General features: G+C 33.8%; 2 protein-coding genes across 4 annotated transcripts; one reads left to right on the top strand and one right to left on the bottom strand.

The window, feature by feature from the left end:
- Positions 1-8059: 8059 nt before the first annotated feature.
- On the bottom strand, positions 8060-12362 carry LOC114268643 (receptor-like protein 52). 3 transcript variants are annotated; one of them, XR_014329532.1, is made up of 7 exons: positions 12159-12362; positions 11186-11277; positions 10940-11059; positions 9520-9623; positions 9368-9439; positions 8585-8656; positions 8060-8311 (listed from the first exon to the last, which is right to left on the bottom strand). XR_014329532.1 is itself a non-coding variant. In XM_082868928.1 (6 exons), the coding sequence occupies exons 2-6, from the start codon at positions 10957-10959 to the stop codon at positions 8236-8238; spliced, it is 312 nt and encodes a 103-aa protein (XP_082725054.1). In that variant the 5' UTR covers positions 10960-11059; positions 11186-11283; the 3' UTR covers positions 8060-8235. The 3 variants fall into 3 exon arrangements, 1 of the variants encoding a protein (XP_082725054.1); XM_082868928.1 differs by lacking the exons at positions 9520-9623; positions 12159-12362 and adding an exon at positions 8440-8511 and having other exon boundaries at positions 11186-11283; XR_014329531.1 differs by lacking the exons at positions 9520-9623; positions 12159-12362 and having other exon boundaries at positions 8578-8656; positions 11186-11283.
- Positions 12363-21385: 9023 nt separating this feature from the next.
- Positions 21386-22054, top strand: LOC114281108 (pectinesterase inhibitor-like). Its single transcript, XM_082871776.1, has 2 exons — positions 21386-21467; positions 21609-22054. The coding sequence occupies exons 1-2, from the start codon at positions 21386-21388 to the stop codon at positions 22052-22054; spliced, it is 528 nt and encodes a 175-aa protein (XP_082727902.1).
- The last annotated feature ends 5403 nt before the right edge of the window (positions 22055-27457 follow it).

The raw sequence follows: 27457 nt of genomic DNA, 5'->3' as shown, positions 1-27457 counted from the left end.
CACCATTGGTAGACGACTGGCCATCAATGAAAATTTTGCACAAGTGTGTTCCTGAGTGGAAGCAGAGGTGTTCTGGAAATTGGCACAATTTTCAATGGTAAAAAAATGTGCAAACAGAGGCGTTCAGTGGCAAGGCGGTGGATTTTCGAGAGGAAACCAACCAAGCATGCATGCGTCCCTCGCCCGCGAAGCCATTTAACTACTTTATTTAGTTAATTGGTGGTTGCTAATTTACTTATTTTGTAATTAGCTAGTTATAGTGTTTAGCTAGTTAATTCATTTTGTAATATATAATTAGCTTAGAATAAGTTAGTTAATTCATTTTGTGTTGTAATAATTAGTTAGCTTAGCTTAGATTAGCTTAGCTCCTATTCATTCGGACCCTCCTTCGAGAGGGCGTAATGTTGTAATAAATGTGCGTGCGTGTGTGCATGTCTTCCAACCCCATGTCTTTTTTCCTTTTATTTCACCGCTTTTGATGGTTGGTTTAGGGACATTTTCAATTAGCATACCTTATGCTTGCATGTTTGCATCCATTCATTTGTCTTGCATACACCGAGGCTCGATTCATCATTCAAATTGCATAGCAATTTCGATATCTTATTTGAACACGTGTTTAAAAGCATATTATCAAATTGAATCAACTCAAATGCCATATTAGTAGTTGAGCCTATTAATTTCATATTGTATGTGTTGCATTAGGCATCTTGTATAGTTAGGATCATGCATCTTTCTAACTAGTTTTTGTTTTGGCTTGGAGTACTCGGTAAGTTTTATGCTTTAGCATACTTGTATGAGTGTGATTGCCATATTGCCATGATTCGCATGCTTGCCATGAGACTATGTGTTTACTTGCTAAACTGCATGAATACCTATGGATGAAGGCTTTGTTGTTTGAATTGGAACGATTTAACAAATGTATGTTCTAAGCCCACTTTGTTGTGGCAAAATCATGTTTTAAGCCCACTTGAGGATGACAAATTCAAACCATTTTCGCAAACAAACATAAATTGAATTGTTCCAAGTCTTGTGACTAGTCTATACTTGTTAGTGTGCGTCACATAGTAAAACTAGTTTAATAATTTGAACAAGAACACATAATGTTTATAAAAAGTATATCATGATTAGTAGAGGCCGATCTTTGATCGGGCGAGCGGGGATACTCATTTCAGGACCTTTCCTTCTCGTACCCAAGTTCCTAAGCCAAGGCAACTTTGGTGATGACGGACACATGGCCTTTGGCACGAGTCAAGGTTTCCTAAATTCCCCCAAAACAAAAATATTTAGGTGGCGACTCTGTATCTGGCAAAGCAGTTCAATTTTGGCATTATTTGATTTAAAATTCATTTTCCAAAGCGGTTTGCCGGATTTGGACTCTTTGGTGATTATCAGTTTCACATTGCACTTTAGGAGACTAGATTCGGAACCGCGAGAGTCCCAACTGTGAGGCCTTTATTTTCAAACCCTTTCCGAAAGGCGGAGGCGTGAAAAAAAGCGAGTCCACATATTGGATATCAACATGACTTATCCCAAGCTAGAAGGAGTGTCAATGTTGAACTTCTGAAGCTCCCCTTCACTTCAACTCAAAGGTTGACAGTAGGTTCTCTCATTGTCAAAGATGCTCAGCGAGTTGACTGGTTTTTCAGTCTCTCTGATACCAACAAATTGGAGTGGGTATGCCTTTTGTTGGGAGGGCACGCATGAGTACACATGTTTGGGATTGTGGTTTATTCGACACAATAGAATATATAATAGTATTTGATAATGTGGGAATTTAGTTGTGTGGAAGATATTGGAGATGCTATATTTCTAGCTTACACACATCACTGTTCTACAAATTGTGAACATTGCTTTTCTTAGTTTAATATTGAAAGTGAGTTGATTGGTGGATCAAAAACAAAAAAAAAAAATACATAACCTGTTACATGTGATTCTAATGGGTGAACATAATCTGTGTTTAGACAAATCTATGTTCAAACATAATTTTGCATGTGTACTTTTAGGCCATGTTTGCATGTGTTTAATTACCATTTTGTGTGTGTGTGTGTGTGTGTGTGTGGACATGTTTGCATGTGTTTAATTACCATTTTGTGTGTGTGGGTGGGTGGGTGTGTGTCGGTCATGCACTACTACAAAAACAGATAAAGTTCACACTTTTTTTGGGTGATGTTTGTTATTTAATCACACCTTTTAAGTTTTATTAAAGTGTGATCTTTGAGAGTGTGATTAAAAGGGGCCATTTTTAATCACACCTTTTAAGTGTGATTAATAACATTTAGATCACACCTTTTAAGTGTGATTAATAATATTTAGATCACATCTTTTAAGTGTGATTAAAAACATTTAGATCACATCTTTTAAGTGTGATTAAAAACTAATAAAACCTGTGATAATAAACTTTAGATCACATCTTTTAAGTGTGATTAATAACATTTAGATCACATCTTTTAAGTGTGATTAAAAACTAATAAAACCTGTGATAATAAACTTTAGATCACATCTTTTAAGTGTGATTAAAAACATTTAGATCACATCTTTTAAGTGTGATTAAAAACTAATAAAACATGTGATAATAAACTTTAGATCACATCTTTTAAGTGTGATTAATAACATTTACATCACATCTTTTAAGTGTGATTAATTACTAAAAAGATTCGACATATTTGAAGAATAATCAATATTATTTTTGTACGCACATTTCAAAAATGTAATACACACTATATACTATACTTTGAATCACAACCACATATTCAATGGAATAACGTCATATATTTCATAAATGAAAATTCAATATGTTCAAAAGTATATACAAAGGAATTAAATAAAAAATTTTAAACTGTGCTTACTTATATTAAAAAATAAAAAATAAAAAACTTGAAAAACTAAGTCCTTGAATTCTTTGACCATATTTTGCATCTCTCCAAGAAATTTCTAATCTGAAAAATAAAAACACAAATTAATTCAGAAACCACTAGAATCATATGAATAAACTAACTATTTGTAGAGATTGTTCTAGTCTTACAAAAGATAAAGTCCCACTAATCACACCCCTTCAAATGTCTTAACATTAAATACCGCTACCATGACATGAAGCATGTAAAAACAAAATGTCACTTTACCCATAGAAATTGCAAGTTCAACAGAAATTTTACTATAACCAACAGCTTAATTTAAGAGGCTCTATCCATCTCAAATATTTAATGTTCTACAAAAGAAATACAATTGAATGTTGATTGTGCAAATACTTTGAGTACATTTCAAATATCTGTGGTGTGTTGAATGTCCGTGTCCCATACAAAAACACTTAACAATTAGGCAACCCTAGTCTGCAGCCCTTCATAAATATGCCAAAATTTTGAAAATGCATTCTTTCACTAAAATTTATCATTCAATGAACATGAGTTACCTGTACTGGTAAGAAGAATAAAAAGCAGTACAAGGTTCAGGTTTTTTTTCTTGGAACAGCACTAAATTCCCCTGTTACAAACAAATATCACCATTAGCCAATCAAATCGACAAATCGAAAACTGAGAACAACACAGACCAAATAAAGGTATAGTTTCAAAATTAAAACAAGTTATTTTGATAAACCAAAGTCATCAATGAGTCTCTTTTTAGGCTTTAGAACAAATAATTGGAGTGCTATAAATTTTCAAACTGTCTTCAACACCCAAGAAAATGGGAAAAAATATAAAAATAAAAATCATTAAACAACACACAACAAAATCATCAAAACTAAAGAGCTTGAATTGCTAATCTATAAGAAAGTTACAATTTTTATGCATTTGAATCACATTTTGTGTAGATCAAACATTCATGAGCAATAAAGATTCTATAAAAATGAAGAAATTACAGAGACGAAGCATCTCTATTGACATATCAAAAAAGCTCCATGAAATTTTTATATATTCAATAATCGCAACATTTAGTTCAAAAACAAAAAAAAAAAAAAAACAAAAAAACAAAAGGAAATGAAAAAAATAAAAATAAAAATAAAGCATTTGAAAGCAAACAATCAAACATATGCAACCTGTATAGCTAATATCTCGAAGTTAAAAAGGAAAAATGAAACTGGGTACTTTCAATATATATATATACAGTGATGAAGAAGAAGATTGGAAGTTGTGTGGTGAGACTAAAGTCGAACAGAGCACTACAGTCATCAGTTGCTCTAATAATTTTAACAGAAAATTGAACAACCCAAACACATAAAACTGCCAATAGTTCAACCCAAAAAAGCAAAATAACATCAGCTCTACTTGTTGTCCTCAAGAAATAGCTAATTCTCACCTCTTTAACTATCCGAAAAGCTTCCTAGTATGAAACACTAACACCAACAATCTCCCAATCTCAATTAACAAATCATATCAATTCAACCAGACATGCTGCCAAGAGTGAAAGTATGTTCCATTTCGTAAAGAGTAAAACTATGCTCCTGAGTCTTGACAATGCTTAAAAAAATGACAGCATGAAACAATGCTCCTGAGTCTTGACATACTTAAAAAAATGACAGCATATAATCATGCACTCTACATAGCAAACCGCAATAACAAACATTGAATTGTTAACCAACACAATATTTTACAAAAGGAGCAAGTTTTTGCAACATAAGGTATATAACTCCTCTGTGAAATAACATAATTCAGCACAGGGATTCTACTTTGATACTTAATAATCATTGTCCATTTGACTGTTAATTAGATATTAAAAGAAATACATATGAATAAATACACCTTGCATCTTGGATTGAATCTAACATTTGATAAGCATCTAACTAGACTGAGTTTGATGTTGTCAATACTTTAGAGGTGCTAAAATTTTGTTCTAAATTAAATATGCCCACTTAAAAGTCATAAAACTTTATAACATAAAAATAAATAAGCAGTAAGCAGTAAAAGACTTGAGTGGCAGGTTCTTGACTCATGCCTCTGCAGTCGTCCCAACGGTTGCAAACCTCATCCTCCCATTATCAGGATCCCTATGAACCTAAACAAAATTTTACAAATAATGCTACTTTGAGATAAAAGGCTAGTGAAACAAATCCTAGGCACAGAGAAAATAACTATGAGCTGTCAATGACTTCACAAACCACGCTGATGGTATAAGGAGTATCAACTTGGCACAAAGCTCTTTCAATAGCAGCTATAAAGTTAGGTTGTATAACTCTTAGAGGAAGGGTAGCCTCTGGAAACAGAACCACTCCTGGAAAAAAAATTATAAAATATATATATATATATATACATATTAACAAAAATAAAGAAAAGGAATTAAAGCAATGAAGATAAGACTGAGACAAAACAAGCCACTTAAATTGTTCCTAAGCCATGCGCATATGACACTAGGTCAATAAGCTACACCAAGACATGTAAATCACTGTCCCTCAGCTCTATGGCATTTCATGCTACTTGGTTAAGCTAAATCTTGAATTCATGAACTCGTAGGGCCATACATGAGTTACAAACCTCTGGCTCTTTCAAATGATTAGATGCAGAGCTATGGCTCTTTCAAATGTCAAAAGATCAAATAATGATGAGTGGTTCCTTAATTCTTGGAGGCTTCCAAGAAGTATCCTCACGTATTGAGGTGTTTTTGTGTTGTGTGGGTTGAGTGGCTATGAGTATATATTGAGTGGTTCATTGTTCAGGGTTGTGAGTTCTCTAAACTAAGGGTCGAGTGATGAGAGTTCATATGGAGTGTTTTATTTCTATTAATGTCTGTTCTTTTGTAGGATTTGTTGGATGTGAAGAATTTAGGTTCACTAAAAATGTGGGTTGAGTGTTATGAGACCATATATATGTGGGTTTTTACTAACACTTTTGTCTATATTAAGTGGAATCTGTTTTGCAGGTGCAAGGAGATACAGAGCATGAGTATTGTGAGGTTACTAAATGTGGGTTGAGTGGTGTGAGTAAAAAATTGTGTGGAGCCTTTCCCTTTACCTGTTTATTGATGAGTGAGCTCAACTAATTCCTCTCTAATCAGTTATATTATATCAAAGATAAGAGACCACTATCATGCCATCAACTAATTCCTCTCTAATCTTGTTCCTTCTTCCTATTTATTTTGTTAAATACGTACTTGTGCATTACTCTCAGATGCAAGGACATACAAATGATTTCAAATAAAAGTAAGGAATTGATATTAATGGAGAGTACTCACCTCCGAATTTCAGCAAGATCACCAGTGAGCTCATAACTGAGAGAGTAATAGAAGTAGAGTCTCGCAGCCAGAACATCAATGGTTTGCCTATTTAAGTTTTTCAAACGGGTAATACTTGTTGAGGAACAACTTTAGCCTGGAGAGCAGCAGAAATAAGCAATAATGTGATTTAACAAACATTATCAATCGAGTAAAGAATAACACAACACTTGACGTGAGCATAATTTGCCAGCTTTTCCAATATTCTTACAATATACCAGCATTAACAAGACCACTCTTTGTAGAACCGTAGAAAGGAATACAGCCGACAACCAATATATATAAGCTTCTGGTGCCTTGAGCTGAATTTGCCATATCTAATTGTTTTTTTTTTTTTGATGAATAAGTCATAAATTAAACAACAAAAAAACTACAAGGGGTGTACCCCAAGAGCTAACCAACTATACAGGGACACAGCAACCAACAAAACAAAAAAAAAAAAAAAAACAAGAACACACTAGAAAAAGAACCATCATGTTCAAACAACACATAAGCAAGAAGCAAATGAGGGGCAAGAACAAGGCAAACAAAAAGCCTTAGAACAACATAACCTGGGCACAACTTAACCACTAAAAAGATCCAAAATAACAAAAACCAGAACAAAACCCAAAAAAGGCAACAGCAAAGAACACAACAACACCAGCAGGAACCAGCAACCAGGCAACAACAAAGGTAACAGAAAAGAATCAACATACAAACAGCCAACTCTTCAACACAGTGACATATACAACTAGCAGCAAAAACAAGAGCTTCAACAATCAACAATTGGGACAAGATCCATCAAAATGGATTACTTGCTCCAGGCCATCATTCTGTTAAATGATCCTAAGAGAGCCAAGCAATCAACATATTAATAGGACAATTCAACAATAGATAACTGCAAGACTCACATAAAACTGGCTAATATCAATCAACCCACAGACAACACTCAACTCACACCAAGCAGTCAACTACTGAAAGAGAAAAAACTATACAACAATATACGCCTCAATCACTCAACCCTCAAATAAACAATTCCCCTAAAATAGACCAGCTGAAAACCTGCAAATAAACAGCAGAAAGTCAAGTCTAGGTTCTCACCAAACTCAACCCATAGAATCACAATAAACCCTCCTCGCTCACAGTCCTAGTATGGGAACAGTTAGCATCTGTCAAATTACATTTTCTATGTTTCATCAATTAGGCATATTCCATACAAGAATTGAGCCCAAATGGCAAGGATCTATTACTGCATCAATACCATAACTTGTCCAAACCAGATTACTTACTGAGATCAATTTTTTTACTACTCAATCCAATTTGCTTATCATCATCCCCTTCCAGTTCAGTCTTCTAATCATCATAACCAAAATTTCTAACCCACTAAGTCAAACTCATCATCTATTAAGGCTATTTTGGGAAGTTACAATTTTAGCCACAAAAAAAAAAAAAAGAGCTTTTCGTAAATACCCAAAAACTACTAAGAGAGTCAATTCCCAAAACAACCATAAATCCTTATTCAAAACTCTTAATTCATATCTGTAACAAAACCAACTTGACCCAATTGCTTAATCGGGCACCCCCCCCCCGAAGATCATGAAAGTAGAGAGATGACACTCACAATTTCTCACGGAGCTGTGGGGTGTCCTTGGGGGTTCCAAGGGTATTGACAAGCCTATAAAATTATTTATTTTTTATTATTTGAAGAAGAAACAAGACATCACATCATTTACAGATTCTTTGGCTTTGATGTTGTAACTATTTATCCTTCACTGCAATGATCACATATAATGTAACATGCCAAGTGAAACATCTAGTGCAACCACTCCATTCCAGATTACAAGCATAAATTTGGCATTTCTCTATTTAGTCTGTTTGGAGATATCAAATCAGCATTCGATTAAAAAAAATATAAACCATGCATCCCAGTAAGAATACTGATTAGAATAACTTACAATGTTTTAAGTGTAGCCAATTCACCAATGTAATCTGGGATTGGACCAGTAATTAGGCAATTTACTAAATATGATAAAAGTAATTACAAATGTAAATAAGTCCTCATAACTCGATTATGTTTTTCAGCTGGGATATGGTAGAAGGAATGGGGCCATCCATGGATGTGCCTTGCATGTGCCTGAAACAGATTATTTAACAATTATTTGAGATGTTCTTAGGTAAAATTAAAAAATTAAGAGAAAGCTTGTTAGAATTCCATAGGCAAGGAAAAGATTACTAATGCATGGAACTACTAATGATACTCACAGTGTTTTAATTTTTGTCCAGTTCCCAATCAGATCAGGTATCTTCCCAGATAGTACACTCCCATCTATCCTACTGCAATTAGTTGAAGAAGTTTTAGATTTACTAAAATTCAAGACTAATAAATGTCAAAATAATTACCACTTACAAATCTGTCAAGTTCTTCAATTTGCTGAATGTGTCTGGAATTGTTCCAGTAAAATTGTTGGCAGAAAGAAAGCTGCAGAAAACTATCGATTATAAATTCCCTTGAAACAACATGAGAACGATAGCACTAGTAGTGGCAATGTTAACATCATTTTGTCGCACTCAACTCAACATACAAAGATACCCAAAAGACAATGTTCAATGCATGTAAGAGATGGTTGACACTGCAATCTTAGACAAAGACTACCATATATATTGGGACAATTATAAACATACATAAAATTCATACAAAAAACTTGATAAGAATGATATGGCAATGCCATTATTATAAATAAATCCATCTTCAATGGTGTTTTGTTTTGAAGTGAAAGGTCTACAATGAGTCACATCATTATATATGAATTTTTTGTTTGTATAGCATTACTCTATATATTGATAGACACAATGATTGAATGTTGGACAAGGCAAGAAATGCATCAACAATAATCACGATGCTTTTAAATTCAAAATAGTCATGCTCTCTTTCAATGTAGCTTAAAAAAGCAAGTTCTCATGGCACTTCTCATCCAATATTTGAAGGTCACAGCTGGACAGGATCATGCATACGAAACCCTTCCTGATCACACAGCTGTTTTTCAACACATTAATACTCTATCTCCAACCAGAAAAGCATTTTATATAAGAAGCTTTGGCAATGATAGCACTACCATGTAATTCGGTATATTCAAGTGTATACTTTAGAAGAAAGTATTAAGTTTAAAACAAAAAGAAAGAACTTTCTTACAGCCTCCTCATGCAGCTCAAATTTCCAAGGTTTTGATGAAGAGGTTCTCCAAGCTGATTATCTTCCAAGACCCTGTATAAGATAGTTCACGTTAAAATCAAGGTCATGCTTCATTTATTAGTCCAGTAGACAGAACAGTATCCATGACTTACAGCTCCTCAAGAGTAGCAATGTCTCTGATTTGATTTCCTTTGGAATTGAACCATTAATGCGGTTTCCTAAAAGGGACCTTACCTTTTGTTTATGATCAAACTCCCTTTTGACAAGTAACAAAGCAATTACCCACTTCTTGAGTGCATAACTTAAATTAGTTAATAACGTTCTATAAAGCTTTATTGGATCTTGACAATTCTATTTTTGAAAAAGTTTCCACAGCCATCTGTGTTTTCTTTTTTGTTTCAAAAATAAAATTAAAAAGAAAAATCTGCACCTGAATCTCAAATGAGAAAGGAAGCCCATTCGCAAAGTTTGAAGAGTAGTCTATGGCTGAAGGAGAAGCACGACATTATTGAGCTGGTACTTTTTGGAAGACAGCTTGGTTGTATTGGACTATTTGACAATTTTATACAGGAATACAGGAATTATTATAGAGCTATTTCATTGGGTTTATATGTATATGTGCCATATTGGAAATTATCAGGAACAAGTTTGTCATCTTTTCACATTGGAATTGTTAAGGCAATATTATGCTTCAAATTTTCTTTCTGAGGTGTAAAAGAAAGCAATATAAATGCTTTGCCTTTTTCTGTTTTAGCAAATTTCTAAGATGAAAGATGTCCTATTGTCTTCCATTCTTTAGTTAAAGGATATCATTAGAATAAGGTTAAAAAATTTCAGCAAAACTTGGAAGTTCCAAGCTTCCATTTTGTCTACCTTATACCACTGCCAGTGTAAGCCAAGTGGTTACTTGGTTTGGCCACTTAACCTTGATTTCTGGGGAAAGATGAAAAAATTGTCGGTGTTTGTCAGGTCATACACTGAGGTTTTTAGTATGTGGGTCATGTTTCTGGTTAAAAATTATGAAACAATAGTGTAATTTTTAAATTGTGTGCTCACCAAACTAAATGAAACTGTTGCCTTTTTTTTTCTTCACAAAATTAACATAAACTATCATTACATATAGCACCTTTCATCTGTATACAGTGGAATATAGTTCTACATTCTAAATTACTGCAACACTGCTATCACAACTGTGTTTGTCTTTCAAGATTTCCCTGTGTGCTGTGTTTCACTTTCATTCTATATGATGGTTTGTGCATTTATGATTCCTATTGCCGGAAGATGATTCGTAATAGAACCCAATTTCTTTAGATTCAACAAATTTATATTTTAAAAAAAAAATGTGTTCAACCCAAGAACCTAATTTCACATTCAAGTTTTAATTTTTCCAATTCAGATTCAGATATTTTCCCCAACTCGCATTCAAGAAATTTAAAAATAAAAAAAATAAAAAAATAATTTCACAACCTGAAACACAATTCTAATTTTTTATTTGCTCAATCAAAATCCTAATTTTTCCGTGTGTGTGTGTGTGTGTGTGTGTGTGTGTGTGAGAGAGAGAGAGAGAGAGACCTTAAACAGAGTGGTAGCATAAATAATGTAGTTCCTCATCCTTCCCTAAGTGGTTATACAAATCTCATTCTTAATCGGCGTCTTTGGCCATGGTTTCTCTACCCTCTAATACTGATCCATCTAAACACAAAAAACCCAAAATCAAAAACACAATTTTTTTCTCCAAAAAATCAAAAACACAACAAGAAAACAACAAAAGGGTACACAAAAATTAGATCTGAAGAAGGGAATAGGAAGAGGGGTAACCGTGATGAGTGTTGAGTGAGTTCGGAACGGGTAAAAGGTAATGGAAGTCTCTGAAAACCAGCTCTCGCCTTTTGCTAGTCTCCATGGTAGCTCTGGATCGATGAATTGGGTGAGAGAAGAGCCATGGCCATTGTGGGTTGTAGAGAGAGAAATTGGAGGAGACAGTGAGAGAGAGTGAGAATATGATTTAAGGGTTTGAAATGGAAGTGTGGTGGAGGAGTAGAGATTTAGGGTTTGAAATGGAAGAGTGTGGTGGAGTAGAGAGCAGTAGTAACTTCTGCAGATCACTGAGCTTTTAGCATTCGTGTAGAGAGAGACAACTACGCCAATTCGAAGATTATTTCATTTTACATTTGGCGCCAGAGTATTTTACTTTTGGTGCCTATTTTTATTTTGGTCATATTATTCACGACAGGAATTACATGTCGTAAAAAGTAAAATATTTTTAACAGTTAGTATATGTGCATCGTGAAAGTATATTTTTTAATGATTGACTTTTTGTGTGCCGTAAAAAGTGTAATATTTTTAACGACTGACTTTTTGTGCACCGTAAAATGTTTAATATTTTTAACAACTGGTACGCGTGTTGTATCAATCAGTTAAAAAAAAATAACAAAATGAACAAACAATAAGAACAATGATAAATAATCTACCAATTACACTGTGAATCTCCCTCGCACCACATTTTCCAGAACAAGTGTAAGTGTTGATGCAGTGTCTGTGCAAATGCATATCTATATATATACATACAGCCTAATATATATAATCTAGGGTTTTAATAAATCGTGTCTCTGTGACGATATTTGTCGTATATTTGCAAATACCTGGTTTCAACATATTAGAGGAGGAACAACAAAAAAATTATTTTCATTGCAGAGACATGTATTCGGATTCAACACAATGAGTGAACATTTCTCAGCTGATAAAAGTCAATGGCAAGAGGAAATAGTGGAATGACAGAAGAGAATGTTACCTGGATAAAACAGAGAGAGAGAGAGACTGCGAGCTGTGCAATGGCGAACGGCTAGGGCTCGTTTGCCCTTTCGGCTGCTCCTCCGCCGCTCGCCATCGATCGAGAGAGGGGGGGGTAAGAAGAGATTAGGGATTTTTGGGTTTGAGATTGGGGATTTTTTGTTTGGGGGGGGTGATGAGCGCGAATGGAAAAAAAAAAAAAAAAAGGTAGGGAGGGAGCAGGAATGAAAAACAAAAACGGGCCGGAATAAAAAATAAAATTTTTTTTTGGTCAGAAATGAAATTTAAATAATAAAATAATGTCATTTCATTTTTTTTTTTTTTTTTTTTGGCGACGAGGTTGCCGTTGTCAAAAAAAATTATTTTTTGTTAAAATATATATTTTTTGTAGTTAATGAATTTTTTTTTGTAGATGAGAGGGAGTGACAGTAGTGGAGAAGGTAGTGGATAAGAGATGGTGGTGGTGGTGGTGGTGGTGGTGGCGGCGGCGAAGGAGATTAGTGGTGAAGTTGTGGTAGTAGTAGAGTAGATGAAGTGGCAAGGGTGAAGGAGAGGTAATGGTAGTAGTAGTGGCAGTAGTGGTGAAGGTGGTGGTGGCGGCGGTGGCGAAGGAGATTAGTGGTGAAGTTGTGGTAATGGTAGAGTAGATGAAGTGGAAAGGGTGAAGGAGAGGTAATGGTAGTAGTAGTGGCAGTAGTGGTGAAGGTGGTGGATAAGAGATGATGGTGGTGGTGGTGGTGGTGGCGGTGGAAGGTGGTGGATAAGAGATGATGGTGGTGGTGGTGGTGGTGGTGGTGGTGGCGGTGGTGGCGGCAGTGGCGAAGGAGATTAGTGGTGAAGTTGTGGTAGTGGTAGAGTAGATGAAGTGGCAGGGGTGAAGGAGAGGTAATGGTAGTAGTAGTGGCAGTAGTAGTAGTGGTGGCAATGGTAGTAGTAATGGTAGTCGTAGAGGTGAAGTGGCGACAGTGGTAGTAATGGTGGTAGTGGAATGACGTTTGCAGTAGTGGTGGAGATGGTAAAGGAGATGGGTGGTGAGAGAGAGAGAAATGAGTGAGAGACACATAGAGGAGAGAAAGAGAGAGAGAGAGAGAGAGAGAGAGAGAAAGACAGAGTGATGAGCGAGAGAGAGACAAAGTGGTCGCTAAAAGTGCATTTTCTTGTAGTGGATAGATAAATCGAGAGGGAGCTCAGTAAATAGAGAAGACAGAAGGGAGAGAGTGAGCAACGCGAACATAGTGGCACAGAGAGAGAAATAGAAAGAGAAGAGAGAGAGAGAGACAAAAAGATAAAGAGATAGAGAGTGAGAGAGAGAAAAAGAGACAGAGAGAGAAGAGAGATGAACGAGAGAGAGAGAGAGAGATAGAGAGAAGAGAGATGAGCGAGAGAGTCATAGAGAGAAGAGAGATGATCGAGAGAGACAGAGAGAGATGAAAGAGATAGAGAGAAGAGAGATGAGCGAAAGAGACAGGGAGAGAAAAGAGATGAGAGAAGAGATAGATGAGTGAGAGACACATAGAGGAGAGAATGAGAGAGAGAGAGAGAGAGAAAGAGAAAGACAGAGTGATGAGCGAGAGAGAGACAAAGTGGTTGCTAAAAGTGCATTTTCTTGTAGTGGATAGATAAATCGAGAGAGAACTCAGTAAATAGAGAAGACAGAAGGGAGAGAGTGAGCAACGCGAACATAGTGGCAGAGAGAGAGAAAAAGAAAGAGAAGAGAGAGAGAGGGACAAAAAGATAAAGAGATAGAGAATGAGAGAGAGAAAAAGAGACAAAGAGAGAAGAGAGATGAACGAGAGAGAGAGATAGAGGGAAGAGAGATGAGCGAGAGAGACATAGAGAGAAGAGAGATGATCGAGAGAGACAGAGAGAGATGAAAGAGATAGAGAGAAGAGAGATGAGCGAAAGAGACAGGGAGAGAAAAGAGATGAGAGAAGAGATAGATGAGTGAGAGACACAGAGAGAGAGAGAGACAGATAGACAGAAAGAAAAGAGTGATGAGTGAGAGAGAGAAAGAGAAGAGAGAGAGGAAGATGAAAAAATGGGGGAAAAGATATAGACAAAGAGAGAGAGAGAGAAAAAAAGCGAAAAGTGATAAACGAGAGAGAGACAGAGAGAGATGAGCGAGAGAGATAAAGAGAAGAGAGATTAAGAAGAGAGACAAAGAGAGAAGAGAGATGAGAGAGATAGACAGAAGAGAGATAGACGAGAGACACAGAGAGAAAGAGAGAGAGACAAACAGACAGATAGAGAAGTGTGATGAGTGAGAGAGAGAAAAATAAGAGAGACAGAGACACAGAGAGAAAGAGAGAGACAGACAGACAGACAGACAGAGAAGAGTGATGAGTGAGAGAGAAAAAAATAAGAGACACAGAGAGAAAGAGAGAGACAGACAGACAGAGAAGAGTAATGAGTGAGTGAGAGAGAGAGAGAAAGAGAGAGAGAGAGAATAAAGACAAAGACAGAGACATAGGAAGATGAAAAAATGGGTGAAAAAGTTCCGTGTCTAAAGCCTTCTTTTCTAGTAGTGAGTCGTCTCTATCATTCATGGGTAGAATAGAGGCGCGGATTTGGGAATTGTATATATTATATAAAAATCAAATTGAAATATTTTATGCAATCACAACTATTTAGGGAGTGTGATTAAATATATAAATAATTACACTTATTTAAAAAGTGTGACTAAAAAGTAGTAATGTATATATAATCACACTTTAATTAAAATGTGTGATTAAAAATATATATATATATATAATCACACTTATTTAAAAAATGTGATTAAAAAGTAGTAGTGTATATATAATCACACTTTGATTAGAAGGTGTGATTAAAAAATATATAAATAATCACACTTTAATTAGAATGTGTGGTTAAAAAATATATATATAATCACACATATTTAAAAAGTGTGATTAAAAAGTAGTAGTGCATATATAATCACACTTTAATTAGAAGCTGTGATTAAAAAATATATAAATAATCACACTTTAATTAGAATGTGTGGTTAAAAAATATATATATAATCACACATATTTAAAAAGTGTGATTAAAAAGTAGTAGTGTATGTATAATCACACTTTAATTAGAAGGTGTGATTAAAAAATATATAAATAATCACACTTTAATTAGAATGTGTGGTTAAAATATATATATATATATATAATCACACCTATTTAAAAAGTGTGATTAAAAAGTAGTAGTGTATATATAATCACACTTTAATTAGAATGTGTGATTAAAAAATATATAAATAATCACACTTTAATTAGAATGTGTGGTTAAAAAATATATACATAATCACACCTATTTAAAAAGTGTTATTAAAAAGTAGTAGTGTATATATAATCACACTTTAATTAGAAGATGTGAATAAAAAATATATAAATAATCACACTTTAATTAGAATGTGTGGTTAAAAAATATATACATAATCACACCTATTTAAAAAGTGTGATTAAAAAGTAGTAGTGTATATATAATCACACTTTAATTAGAAGATGTGATTAAAAAATATATAAATAATCACACTTTAATTAGAATGTGTGATTAAAAAAATATATATATAATCACACTTGTTTAAAAAGTGTGATTAAAAAGTAGTAGTGTATATATAATTACACTTTAATTATAAGGTGTGATTAAAAATATATATATATATAATCACACTTAATTGAAAAGTGACATAAAAAATAAATATTATCACATTCAATCAAATTAAGTGTGATTAAAATATCAATCTAATTTTTTTTTATCACATTTCTAATAAAAGTGAGATCTTCTTTTTTGTCGAAGTGTGATCTTTAACTATTTTTGTAGTAGTGATGTTTGGTTTGGTTTTTATAAACTTGTTTTTAAATTGTTTTGAAAATTAATTTGGTGAAAGAAATAAAAAAAAAATTAAAACACTTATTATTAAATCTATATAATTTTATATTTTTGAAGGCCAAAAATAATTCTTATAAATCTTAAAATATTTTTTGATATTTATTTTATCAAATTAGTTTATATTTTTTTTAAAAAAAAATTTAAAAAACAAACCAAACATGGCCTTTGTATTTTTTATTTTAATTTTGCTTTTATTTATTTATTTACAATTTTTTTTTTAAAATCACGTTTATGAAGAAATTTTGATAAAGTAAAGATTGTGAAGAAACATTGATAGAGAGTAAGATTGGAAAAGAAGATAAATATAGTTGTAATCCTACATTCATAAGTTTTCTTATCCCATACAAATCAAACAATGGACAAAAAGATAATTTATCATACTAATCCAATTGAATAGTAAATACCATACTAATTTAATAAAATTATTAATATCTCACTATTAATCTTGTGAAATAAAACATGGCCAAAGAGTGTTACACAATCATGCCAAATATGGTGGTCTTGTAATTGGATTGAATGTCTTACGTTATTTTGCTTATTTGACCATTTACTGCATTGAAATTTCATAAATACACACATGAATATTCATATATAAAAATTAGGAAGACTATCCGGTGTTGATTAACTTACCATATGTTTATAATATATAAGAAATATATTATATTTTTCCTTTTCTGTTTTGTGGTGAATACAACAAGACAAATGAGTGCTAATCATACAATGGACAAAAAATAATTTATCCTACTAATTCAATTGGATAGCGAATAAATACTACACTAATTTAATAAGATTATTAATACCTCACTATTAATCTTGTGAAATCGAATATGGCCAAAGGGTGTTACACAATCATGCCAAATATGGTAGTCTTGTAATTGGATTGAATGTCTTACGTTATTATTGCTTATTTGACCATTTACTGCATTGAAATTTCATAAATACACACATGAATAAAAAAATAAATTTTTTTTGGTCAGAAATGAAACTTAAATAATAAAATAATGTCATTTAATTTATTTTTTTTTTGGCGACGGGCTTGCCGTTGTCAAAAAAATATATTTTTTGTTAAAATATATATTTTTTGTAGTTAATGAATTCTTTTTTGTAGATGAGAGGGAGTAGCAGTAGTGGAGAAGGTAGTGGATAAGAGATAGTGGTGGTGGTGGTGGTGGTGGCGGCGACGAAGGAGATTAGTGGTGAAGTTGTGGTAGTGGTAGAGTAGATGAAGTGGCAAGGGTGAAGGAGAGGTAATGGTAGTAGTAGTGGCAGTAGTGGTGAAGGTGGTGGTGGTGGCGGCGGTGACGAAGGAGATTAGTGGTGAAGTTGTGGTAGTGGTAGAGTAGATGAAGTGGCAAAGGTGAAGGAGAGGTAATGGTAGTAGTAGTGGCAGTAGTGGTGAAGGTGGTGGATAAGAGATGATGGTGGTGGTGGCGGTGGCGGCGGTGGCGAAGGAGATTAGTGGTGAAGTTGTGGTAGTGGTAGAGTAGATGAAGTGGCAGGGGTGAAGGAGAGGTAATGGTAGTAGTAGTGGCAGTAGTGGTAGTGGTGGCAATGGTAGTAGTAATGGTAGTCGTAGAGGTGAAGTGGCGACAGTGGTAGTAATGGTGGTAGTGGAATGACGTTTGCAGTAGTGGTGGAGGTGGTAAAGGAGATGGGTGGTGAGAGAGAGAGAAATGAGTGAGAGACACATAGAAGAGAGAAAGAGAAAGAGAGAGAGAGAGAAAGACAGAGTGATGAGCGAGAGAGAGACAAAGTGGTCGCTAAAAGTGCATTTTCTTGTAGTGGATAGATAAATCGAGAGGGAGCTCAGTAAATAGAAAAGACAGAAGGGAGAGAGTGAGCAACGCGAACATAGTGGCAGAGAGAGAGAAAGAGAAAGGGAAGAGAGAGAGAGGGACAAAAAGATAAAGAGATAGAGAATGAGAGAGAGAAAAAGAGACAGAGAGAGAAGAGAGATGAACGAGAGAGAGATGGAGAGAAGAGAGATGAGCGACAGAGACATAGAGAGAAGAGAGATGATCGAGAGAGACAGAGAGAGATGAAAGAGATAGAGAGAAGAGAGATGAGCGAAAGAGACAGAGAGAGAAAAGAGATGAGAGAAGAGATAGATGAGTGAGAGACACATAGAGGAGAGAATGAGAGAGAGAGAGAGAGAGAGAAAGGCAGAGTGATAAGCGAGAGAGAGACAAAGTGGTTGCTAAAAGTGCATTTTCTTGTAGTGGATAGATAAATCGAGAGGGAGCTCAGTAAATAGAAAAGACAAAAGGGAGAGAGTGAGCAACGCGAACATAGTGGCAGTGAGAGAGAGAAAGAGAAAGAGAAAGAGAGAGAGAGGGACAAAAAGATAAAGAGATAGAGAATGAGAGAGAGAAAAAGAGACAGAGAGAGAAGAAAGATGAACGAGAGAGAGATAGAGAGAAGAGAGATGAGCGAGAGAGACATAGAGAGAAGAGAGATGATCGAGAGAGACAGAGAGAGATGAAAGAGATAGAGAGAAGAGAGTTGAGCGAAAAAGACAGGGAGAGAAAAGAGATGAGAGAAGAGATAGATGAGTAAGAGACACAGAGAGAGAGAGAGACAGATAGACAGAAAGAAAAGAGTGATGAGTAAGGGAGAGAAAGAGAAGAGAGAGAGGAAGATGAAAAAATGGGGGAAAAGATATAGACAAAGAGAGAGAGAGAGAGAGAGAAAAAGAGCGAAAAGAGATAAACGAGAGAGAGACAAAGAGAGATGAGCGAGAGAGATAAAGAGAAGAGAGTTTGAGAAGAGAGACAGAGAGAGAAGAGAGATGAGCGAGATAGACAGAAGAGAGATAGACGAGAGACACAGAGAGAAAGAGAAAGAGAGAGAGATAGACAGACAGAGAAGAGTGATGAGTGAGAGAGAGAAAAATAAGAGAGACAGAGACATAGAGAGAAAGAGAGAGACAGACAGACAGAGAAGAGTGATAAGTGAGAGAGAAAAAAAATAAGAGACACAGAGACACAGAGAGAAAGAGAGAGATAGATAGACAGAGAAGAGTAATGAGTGAGTGAGAGAGAGAGAGAGAGAGAGAGAAGAAAGACAGAGACAGAGAGATAGGAAGATGAAAAAATGGGTGAAAAGTTCCGTGTCTAAAGCCTTCTTTTCTAATAGTGAGTCGTCTCTATCATTCATGGATAGAATAGAGGCGCAGATTTGGGAATTGTATATTTCATATAAAAATCAAATTGAAATATTTTATGCAATCACAACTATTTAGGGAGTGTGATTAAATATATATATAATTACACTTATTTAAAATGTGTGACTAAAAAGTAGTAATGTATATATAATCACATTTTAATTAAAATGTGTGATTAAAAAATATATATATAATCACACTTATTTAAAAGTGTGATTAAAAAGTAGTAGTGTATATATAATCACACTTTGATTAGAAGGTGTGATTAAAAAATATATAAATAATCACACTTTAATTAGAATGTGTGGTTAAAAAATATATATATAATCACACATTTAAAAAGTGTGATTAAAAAGTAGTAGTGTATATATAATCACACTTTAATTAGAAGCTGTGATTAAAAAATATATAAATAATCACACTTTAATTAGAATTTGTGGTTAAAAAATATATATATATTAAAAAGTGTGATTAAAAAGTAGTAGTGTATATATAATCACACTTTAATTAGAAGGTATGATTAAAAAATATATAAATAATCACACTTTAATTAGAATGTGTGGTTAAAAAATATATACATAATCACACCTATTTAAAAAGTGTGATTAAAAAGTAGTAGTGTATATATAATCACACTTTAATTAGAAGATGTGATTAAAAAATATATAAATAATCACACTTTAATTAGAATGTGTGATTAAAAAATATATATATAATCACACTTGTTTAAAAAGTGTGATTAAAAAGTAGTAGTGTGTATATAATCACACTTCAATTAGAAGGTGTGATTAAAAAAATATATATATAATCACACTTAATTGAAAAGTGACATAAAAAATAAATATTATCACACTCAATCAAATTAAGTGTGATTAAAATATCAATCTAATTTTTTTTATCACACTTCCAATAATAGTGAGATCTTCTTTTTTGTCAAAGTGTGATCTTTAACTATTTTTGTAGTAGTGATGTTTGGTTTGGTTTTTATAAACTTGTTTTAAAATTGTTTTGAAAATTAATTTGGTGAAAGAAATAAAAAAAAATTAAAACACTTATTATTAAATCTATATAATTTTATATTTTAGAAGGCCAAAAATAATTTTTATAAATCTTAAAATATTTTTTGATATTTATTTCATCAAATTAGTTTATATTTTTTAAAAAAAAAATTAAAAAACAAACCAAACATGGCCTTTGTATTTTGTATTTTAATTTTGCTTTTATTTATTTATATACAATTTTTTTTTTTTAAAATCACGTTTATGAAGAAATTTTGATAAAGTAAAGATTGTGAAGAAACATTGATGGAGAGTAAGATTGGAAAACAAGATAAATATAGTTGTAATCCTACATTCATAAGTTTTCTTATCCCATACAAATCAAACAATGGACAAAAAGATAATTTATCCTACTAATTCAATTGAATAGTAAATACCACACTAATTTAATAAGATTATTAATATTTCACTATTAATCTTGTGAAATAAAACATGGTCAAAGGGTGTTACACAATCATGCCAAATATGGTGGTCTTGTAATTGGATTGAATGTCTTACGTTATTTTGCTTATTTGACCATTTACTGCACTGAAATTTCATAAATACACACATAAATATTCATATATAAAAATTAGGAAGACTCCTCCGGTGTTGATTAACTTACCATAAGTTTATAATATATAAGAAATATATTATATTTTTCCTTTTCTGCTATGTGGTGAATACAACAAGACAAATGAGTGCTAATCATACAATGGACAAAAAATAATTTATCCTACTAATTCAATTGAATAGTGAATAAATACCACACTAATTTAATAAGATTATTAATACCTCACTATTAATCTTGTGAAATCAAATATGGCGAGTGTTACACAACCATGCCAAATATGGTAGTCTTGTAATTGGATTGAATGTCTTACGTTATCATTGCTTATTTGACCATTTACTGCATTGAAATTTCATAAATACACATGAATATTCATATATAAAAATTAGGAAGACTCCTCGGGTGTTGATTAACTTACCATATGTTTATAATATATAAGAAATATATTATATTTTTCCTTTTCTGTTTTGTGTTGAATACAACAAGACAAATGAGTGCTCTGTGTTGTGTTATTAGTGTTTACCTTATTTGACCATTGATTGCATTGACGTTTCATTTAACTTTACTATTATACCATGTATGCATTTATTTCTGATTGTGCTTTGTTACTATCTATTGTTACAATTGAGTGCTTAAATACTCATGAGCTTGTCCAAAGTAAAACACTCATTCTCCATCAAAACGTAAAGAATAAAAATTACAAAACTCTCTCTTGGAAAGGAGTGAAGATAGTACTCACCATGACAAGAATTGTTCTTCTTTTTGTCCTCTTTAGTCTAAATTACCATTCTCATGCAGATTTAATAGCTGATACCTGCCAGAAATCTGAATATCCCGATCTTTGCAATTCGACTCTAAGGTCAGACCCTCGTAGTGCAAAGGCAGATGCCACAGGGCTTGCTCGTATCATGCTTGAAGCTGCACTTACTAAAGCTTCTACTACTTTCAATCAAGTGAAAAAATTACTTAGCAAAACAACAGAACCTGTTCTCAAAGAATGTCTCACCGCTTGCACTGATTTGTATAATTTAATCGTCAAAGAAATTCCTAAAGCCATTCAGAATGTGGGGTCAGATAACAATGAAGCTATCCATCAAGGAGATTCGGCCATTACTAATGCTGACACTTGTGAAGGTATATTCGGTGAGGAACCTAATAAGCGTAAATCACCTTTCACGGCTAACAATATTGCCGTGCAACACCTAGTAGCAATTGCTGAGGATATTTTAGCTTCGCTTGGTTAAATTTCATCTTTGTAAACCAGATTCTATCTTTGTTTTCATTACGGAATGAATAAATGAACTTCTTAGTTTTTTTTTTTTCTTCATACGCCTGTGTTCTTACTTTCTCACGATTTAATACTTGTAAGGATTCGTGTTGTTTTTTGGTTCAATCTTGGCATTTGTTTTGCTCTTATCACCAAAAATGCTCATGGCATTTAGGAATCATGTCCTTTAAAGGTTATTAAGATATTGACAGCACTGCTGATATACGAAGCTATAGTTACAGAGAATAATAGTTGAAAGTCAAGGCATGGTAGCGGAGTCGTCGAAACTTTCTCCAAGGCTTCTCTTGGGATTTTTCCATTGCCATTTTTTGTTCTTTTGTTTATCTTGCTTTCATTTTCTTTTCCAGGGAAAATAAAATCTTAATGAGATATTTGAGATTTTGAGATGTTATTTTTGTAAGTAGAGAATACTCTGATCAGTAAAAGTTGCACTTCATGCTCATTTGGCCTTTGTATTTTGAAAGTATGCAAATCTTCGAGGAGTTGAATTGCAAGTCCAAATAATGTAATGAAACAAATTCAATGAAGTAACCATTAATACCCATGTTGAGTGATTTGTTATTAAACATTTTAATGTCATTTGTACAAAGTTATCGGGAGCTTTATTGGTGATTTCCCATAGCTCCTGTGAATGAGAGTGAATGTGAATAATGGGAACTTATTAAGTTGGAGTTTTGGTTTTAATTTTTATAGTTTTATACTCCAATTCAGTTCTGCTGGTTTAAGAAGAGGTTGGAGAAGAGAAGCATTTTTATGCACAACTATGGAGACAAAAGCAAGAACGATGTTTTGGTCATGTTGTGAACTTTGTTACACTGAAAAAAAAATGTTTGATGGGTAGTTGAGCTGTTTCAGCCCCATCAATCATCCCCCAAGTTCAGTCCCACATTTTAGTAACTATATTTGTTTTTTGGTACATCAGATGCCGTAGCCTGTCTCTGGCTGAGAACTGCTTATTTTGTAACAATTAAACATGTATGATTAGCACATTTCTTCGACATTTTGCACACTATGTATTACACAATCCAAAGGAAAATTCTCTACAAAACATTTGGCCAAAGTAATATTCATCACTTTCATCAAGTACAAATAAGAAAGGGTATGAGCCTTTAGGAATAAATAGAATTTTCTGAAAGCACAAATTAACATACAGTCCTGCTATCTGAACAGACCTCCAAATCAATAATCAAGTTTGCTGCCCAAAAAGGCCAACCAAATACAAACTACATTATAGTTGAAAAACAAAGCTTAAGTGGCTCAAGAAGGTGAAATTGACGAATTAAATTATTTTAATTTTGAGTATCGGACCATATGGGAGTTTAATTAAGTATTCGATTATGTTTAGTAAAATTGAGATTTTATTAATTGGGTCCGAATGGGAGTTGATCAAGTTATGAAGATTGGGAATTGCGATTATTGTGAATTAAATTGAATTATGAGGGGTCCAATTTAAATATGTAATTTATTGATGGGAATTTTGAGTCTGATTAGAAATTGAAGGCCTAAATAGTTTGGGAAATCAAAATTGATGATGACAATAAGTTTAATTTAATATTTGGAGTCTTTTAGGAGTTTGATTAAAAATCTGATTCAGGATGATAAAAATTAAATATAATTAACTGGGCCTCAATTGAAATCAATTAGACTAATTAAATTATGTGGGATTGGTGATTGGTTATGATTAATTTAATTATGTGTTAATTAAGATTTATAAAGGGTACATGTTATTTAATTAAGCTAGTCTTTATCACAAATCAAATTAAGGAAGAATCTAGAATTGTAATTGTGTGTGGGTGTGCAGAGAAACCTGTGTGGGTGTGTAGAGAAATCAGATATGTGTATATTGTTGTTGTACTGGCAGCTTGGATCTGTGCACGTGTGTAGTGTGGATGCCTCAAGAGAAGTGTGTGCGTGTAACACATGTTCTGGAAATTAGATTCAAACACATAGGAGAGAGAGAGAGAGAGAGAGAGAGTGAGTATGTGCTGGAGAAGGTTGATTGAAGTAGACCATTGAGAGAGAGAAAGCCACGGATTGAAGGGAAAAGAGAAGGAGCTTAAGAATTCATCAATTGTACATCAAATTGAAGATTAAAGCTAATGATTTTAAGCTTGAATTTTATAGAATCCTTGTATTACACTTGAATTAAAGATGAGTTTGGGTTCAATTTCGTATAACTTGGAAGAAATTAGAAAACAAAGGTGAAGAGATTAAGTTAGGTTCATGGTTATAGAAATTAATTATTTTGGGTTTGATGTTGCGATCTTGCATGAAATTAAGCCTCATTGTTATATGATGAGTAAATTCTACAAGTTTAATACTCTAATTATACATGCATCTTGGATTTTGAAGAATTTTGACTAATTTAATCTCATATTTTGAAGAGAAAAAAGAAAAGCTTTGAAATTAGGAATTTGTTTGATTTTGATCTTTAATCCATGCATGTAATTTAATTTAAAAGTTTTATTCAATTTAAACACATTTTGGAATATCTATGATCATAAATTAAGATTTTGGTTGCAAATTAAGTTAAGTTGAAACTCTAAGAAATTGATTTTTGTAATTCATTAGTTAAGTTTGATTTTTGTTATTAATAATGAAATTGGGTTCTATTTTTACATACATCATGAAATTTTCAAAAGTTTGAAAAGTTTAATTCATATTTTAAAATTTGTGGGTTTGATACAAAGAAAATGAATTAAATCTAAATTTGGAAATAAATTATAATTTATATTTGAGAATCAAAAATTAGTTTGATTTTGATTTAATTTTCTTACATGTAAAGATTTTTGAAAGGGCTGTATAACTTTAATTTATGTTTTATAAAACAAAGAAAGAAGAATATTGGAATTATTATATTCATGAAATTATTGGTTTTAATCTTAATGATCAAAGAGATTTTTGTATTAAAATTTAGAAAATTAGCCATGGGTTCATCTTTATTAATAAAATTACATGCGTAAATTTGTTCATGCAAGAGTTTGAGTTTTGAAAATGTGTTTGGAAATTATTTTGTTGGTTTTGAAAGCACATAAGATTTGATGGCCGCTCGAGCAGTGAAGTCACCGCTCGAGCGAACTTTAAGGCCAACCAGTATTTTTACAGAGCTTTGCAGACCGCTCGACTAACCAAAGGTGCGCTCGAGCAAGGACCCTATTTTCAGCAGTTTTTGACTAACTCTTTTAAATGCATAATTGCATCCTCATGACACTCTAAGTATTCTTAGGCACCAATTAGACTCACTGTAGACCGCCCGAACTCGCTCCGCGCGCCCCCCTTTCGGAGAGGGCGCGAATTGAGTTCTAGCTACTACAGTTCGGACTCCTGTCACGGTTTTGAATCTAATCTCACAAAGTACAATGTAAGACTGATAAATCACCAAAGAGTCCAAATCCGGCAATTGGTTTTGGAAAATCAATTTTAATTAAAAAGCGCCAAACATGGATTGCTTTGCTTGATTTTAGAGTCGCCACCTAAATATTTTGTTTTGGAAAATTTAGGGAACCCTGACTCATGCCTAAGGCCACGTGTCCGTCATCACCAAAGTTGCATCGGCTCGGGAACTTGGGTACGAGAGGGGAAGGTCCTGAAATGAGCACCCCCGCTCGCCCGATCAAAGGATCGGCCTCTACTAAACATGATATGTTGTTTTTGAAAACACATGTGTTCTTATTCCGATTTATTTATCTAATCCTACTATGTGATGCGCACAACACACAGGTATAGACTAAATCACTCAATTTGGAACAAAACATCTCATGTTTGTTTTTCAAAAATGGTTTGAATTTGACACTCTCAAGTGGGCTTAAAACATACATTCAATGAATTATTCCAATTCAAGTAATAAAGCCTCCATTCACAGGCATTCATGCAGTTTAATCACTTAAGCAAATAGCCTCATGACAAGCATGCTATCATGGCAACACTCACACTCATGCAAGGATGCTAAAGCGTAAACACTTACAGCATACTCCAAGCCAAAATAGGAAACTAGTTAGAAAACAATGCATGCTCCTAACTATACAAATTGTCTAATGGAACACATGCAAAATGCAACTAAGTAGGCTAGGCTATCTAAGATGGCATATGAGTGGCACCACTTTGATACATGTATTCAAATAGGTATTGAAATACAATGCAGTTTGAATGATACGCCGAGCCCGGTGCATGTAATACAAATGAATGATGCAAACATGCATAGCATAAGGTATGCTAATTGAAACATGACCTAAAACTAACCATCGTAAGCAGTTAAGTAATAGGGAGAAAGTCGTGGGGTTAGAAGACATGCACACACACACGCACGCTCGCTTATTACAACAACGTGCCCTCTCGACGGAGGGTCCGAAAAAATAAGCTAATTAACTACGCTAAGCTAAGCTACTTATCACAAACCAACTACTTAACTAACTTAGCTAATTAATTATTACAAACACAAATTGAACAACTAGCTAATCTAAGCTAATTGGTTACAACACATTGAAATAGTTAGAAATAACATAGAGACATGCATGCTCGGTTGGCGTTCGCTCGGAAATCCATTACCATGTTGTCAATTGCCTCTGTTTGCACTTGCCTTGATCTCTGAAAATTGTGCCAATCTCCAGAATACCTTTACTTCAAAACAGGAATCTGCTGGTGGACTGCCAGCCAGAAAAAGTGGCTGCCAGCCACTAAAACTGGCTGGTCGGCTAGTGCCATTGGCCGGTCGGCTAGTTGCTTCTACCGGCTTCTGGTTTTGCTACAACAGAGAATAATAGAGGCACAACAATGTATTTGCAAGACAATGTAGGCACTGCCACTCTCCCAATCATCTCTCAAGCTCAAAAGAGCGTGGCACTCAGCTCTCAAGCCATCAACCAAGCATTTTCAATGCATGGTAGCTAAGAACCAAGCTTATACCATGTTTATGAATGCACAAACAACACACAAAGAGCCTTCACCCTATCATGCTTGATCAAGGGTGTTAGCACAAAGAAACGTGACACGTTTCATCACTTCCAATATGAAACGTCCCATATTACTTGTGTTTGGATTGACGTCCGATCCAAACACATGCAATGCAACACACATATGTTATCTTGGCATGTTTTAGTTGATTCAATTCGTGTGTACACATTTCACATTACCAATTCATTCTTTAATTGGTTAAGTCCAATGTGCAAGTCATCTAAGGAGAGGAGGTCAACCAAAAGAATGGTTTAAGGCATAGGAGAGACCATGCCTTTGACTAGAAGGAACCCTCAAAAGAGGGTTAAAGCCATTTAAGCGCAAGCCTCAATCCCAAGCTCAAACACAAACTCAAGGCCAACCAACCCTTAAATGAAATGGAAAAATAAAGAAATGAGGGTGGTGGCAG

The sequence above is a fragment of the Camellia sinensis genome, chromosome 5 (assembly GCF_055761805.1).
Source record: "Camellia sinensis isolate YWXY chromosome 5, ASM5576180v1, whole genome shotgun sequence".
NCBI lineage: Eukaryota > Viridiplantae > Streptophyta > Magnoliopsida > Ericales > Theaceae > Camellia > Camellia sinensis.
This window is presented reverse-complemented; position numbering and strand designations above follow the sequence as displayed.

What these genes read in the sequence shown, in the direction of transcription:
- LOC114268643 (XM_082868928.1), bottom strand. Translation starts at nt 10,959, where the DNA reads ATGCTACCACTCTGTTTAAG. An exon ending in ATGCTACCACTCTGTTTAAG is followed by an intron (nt 9,440 to 10,939) that starts GTCTCTCTCTCT and finishes TATCTTATACAG; the next exon opens with GGTCTTGGAAGATAATCAGC. An exon ending in TTGAAGAACTTGACAGATTT is followed by an intron (nt 8,512 to 8,584) that starts GTAAGTGGTAAT and finishes AACTAATTGCAG; the next exon opens with TAGGATAGATGGGAGTGTAC.
- LOC114281108 (XM_082871776.1), top strand. Translation starts at nt 21,386, where the DNA reads ATGTATGCATTTATTTCTGATTGTGCTTTGTTACTATCTATTGTTACA. An exon ending in TACTCATGAGCTTGTCCAAA is followed by an intron (nt 21,468 to 21,608) that starts GTAAAACACTCA and finishes ATTCTCATGCAG; the next exon opens with ATTTAATAGCTGATACCTGC.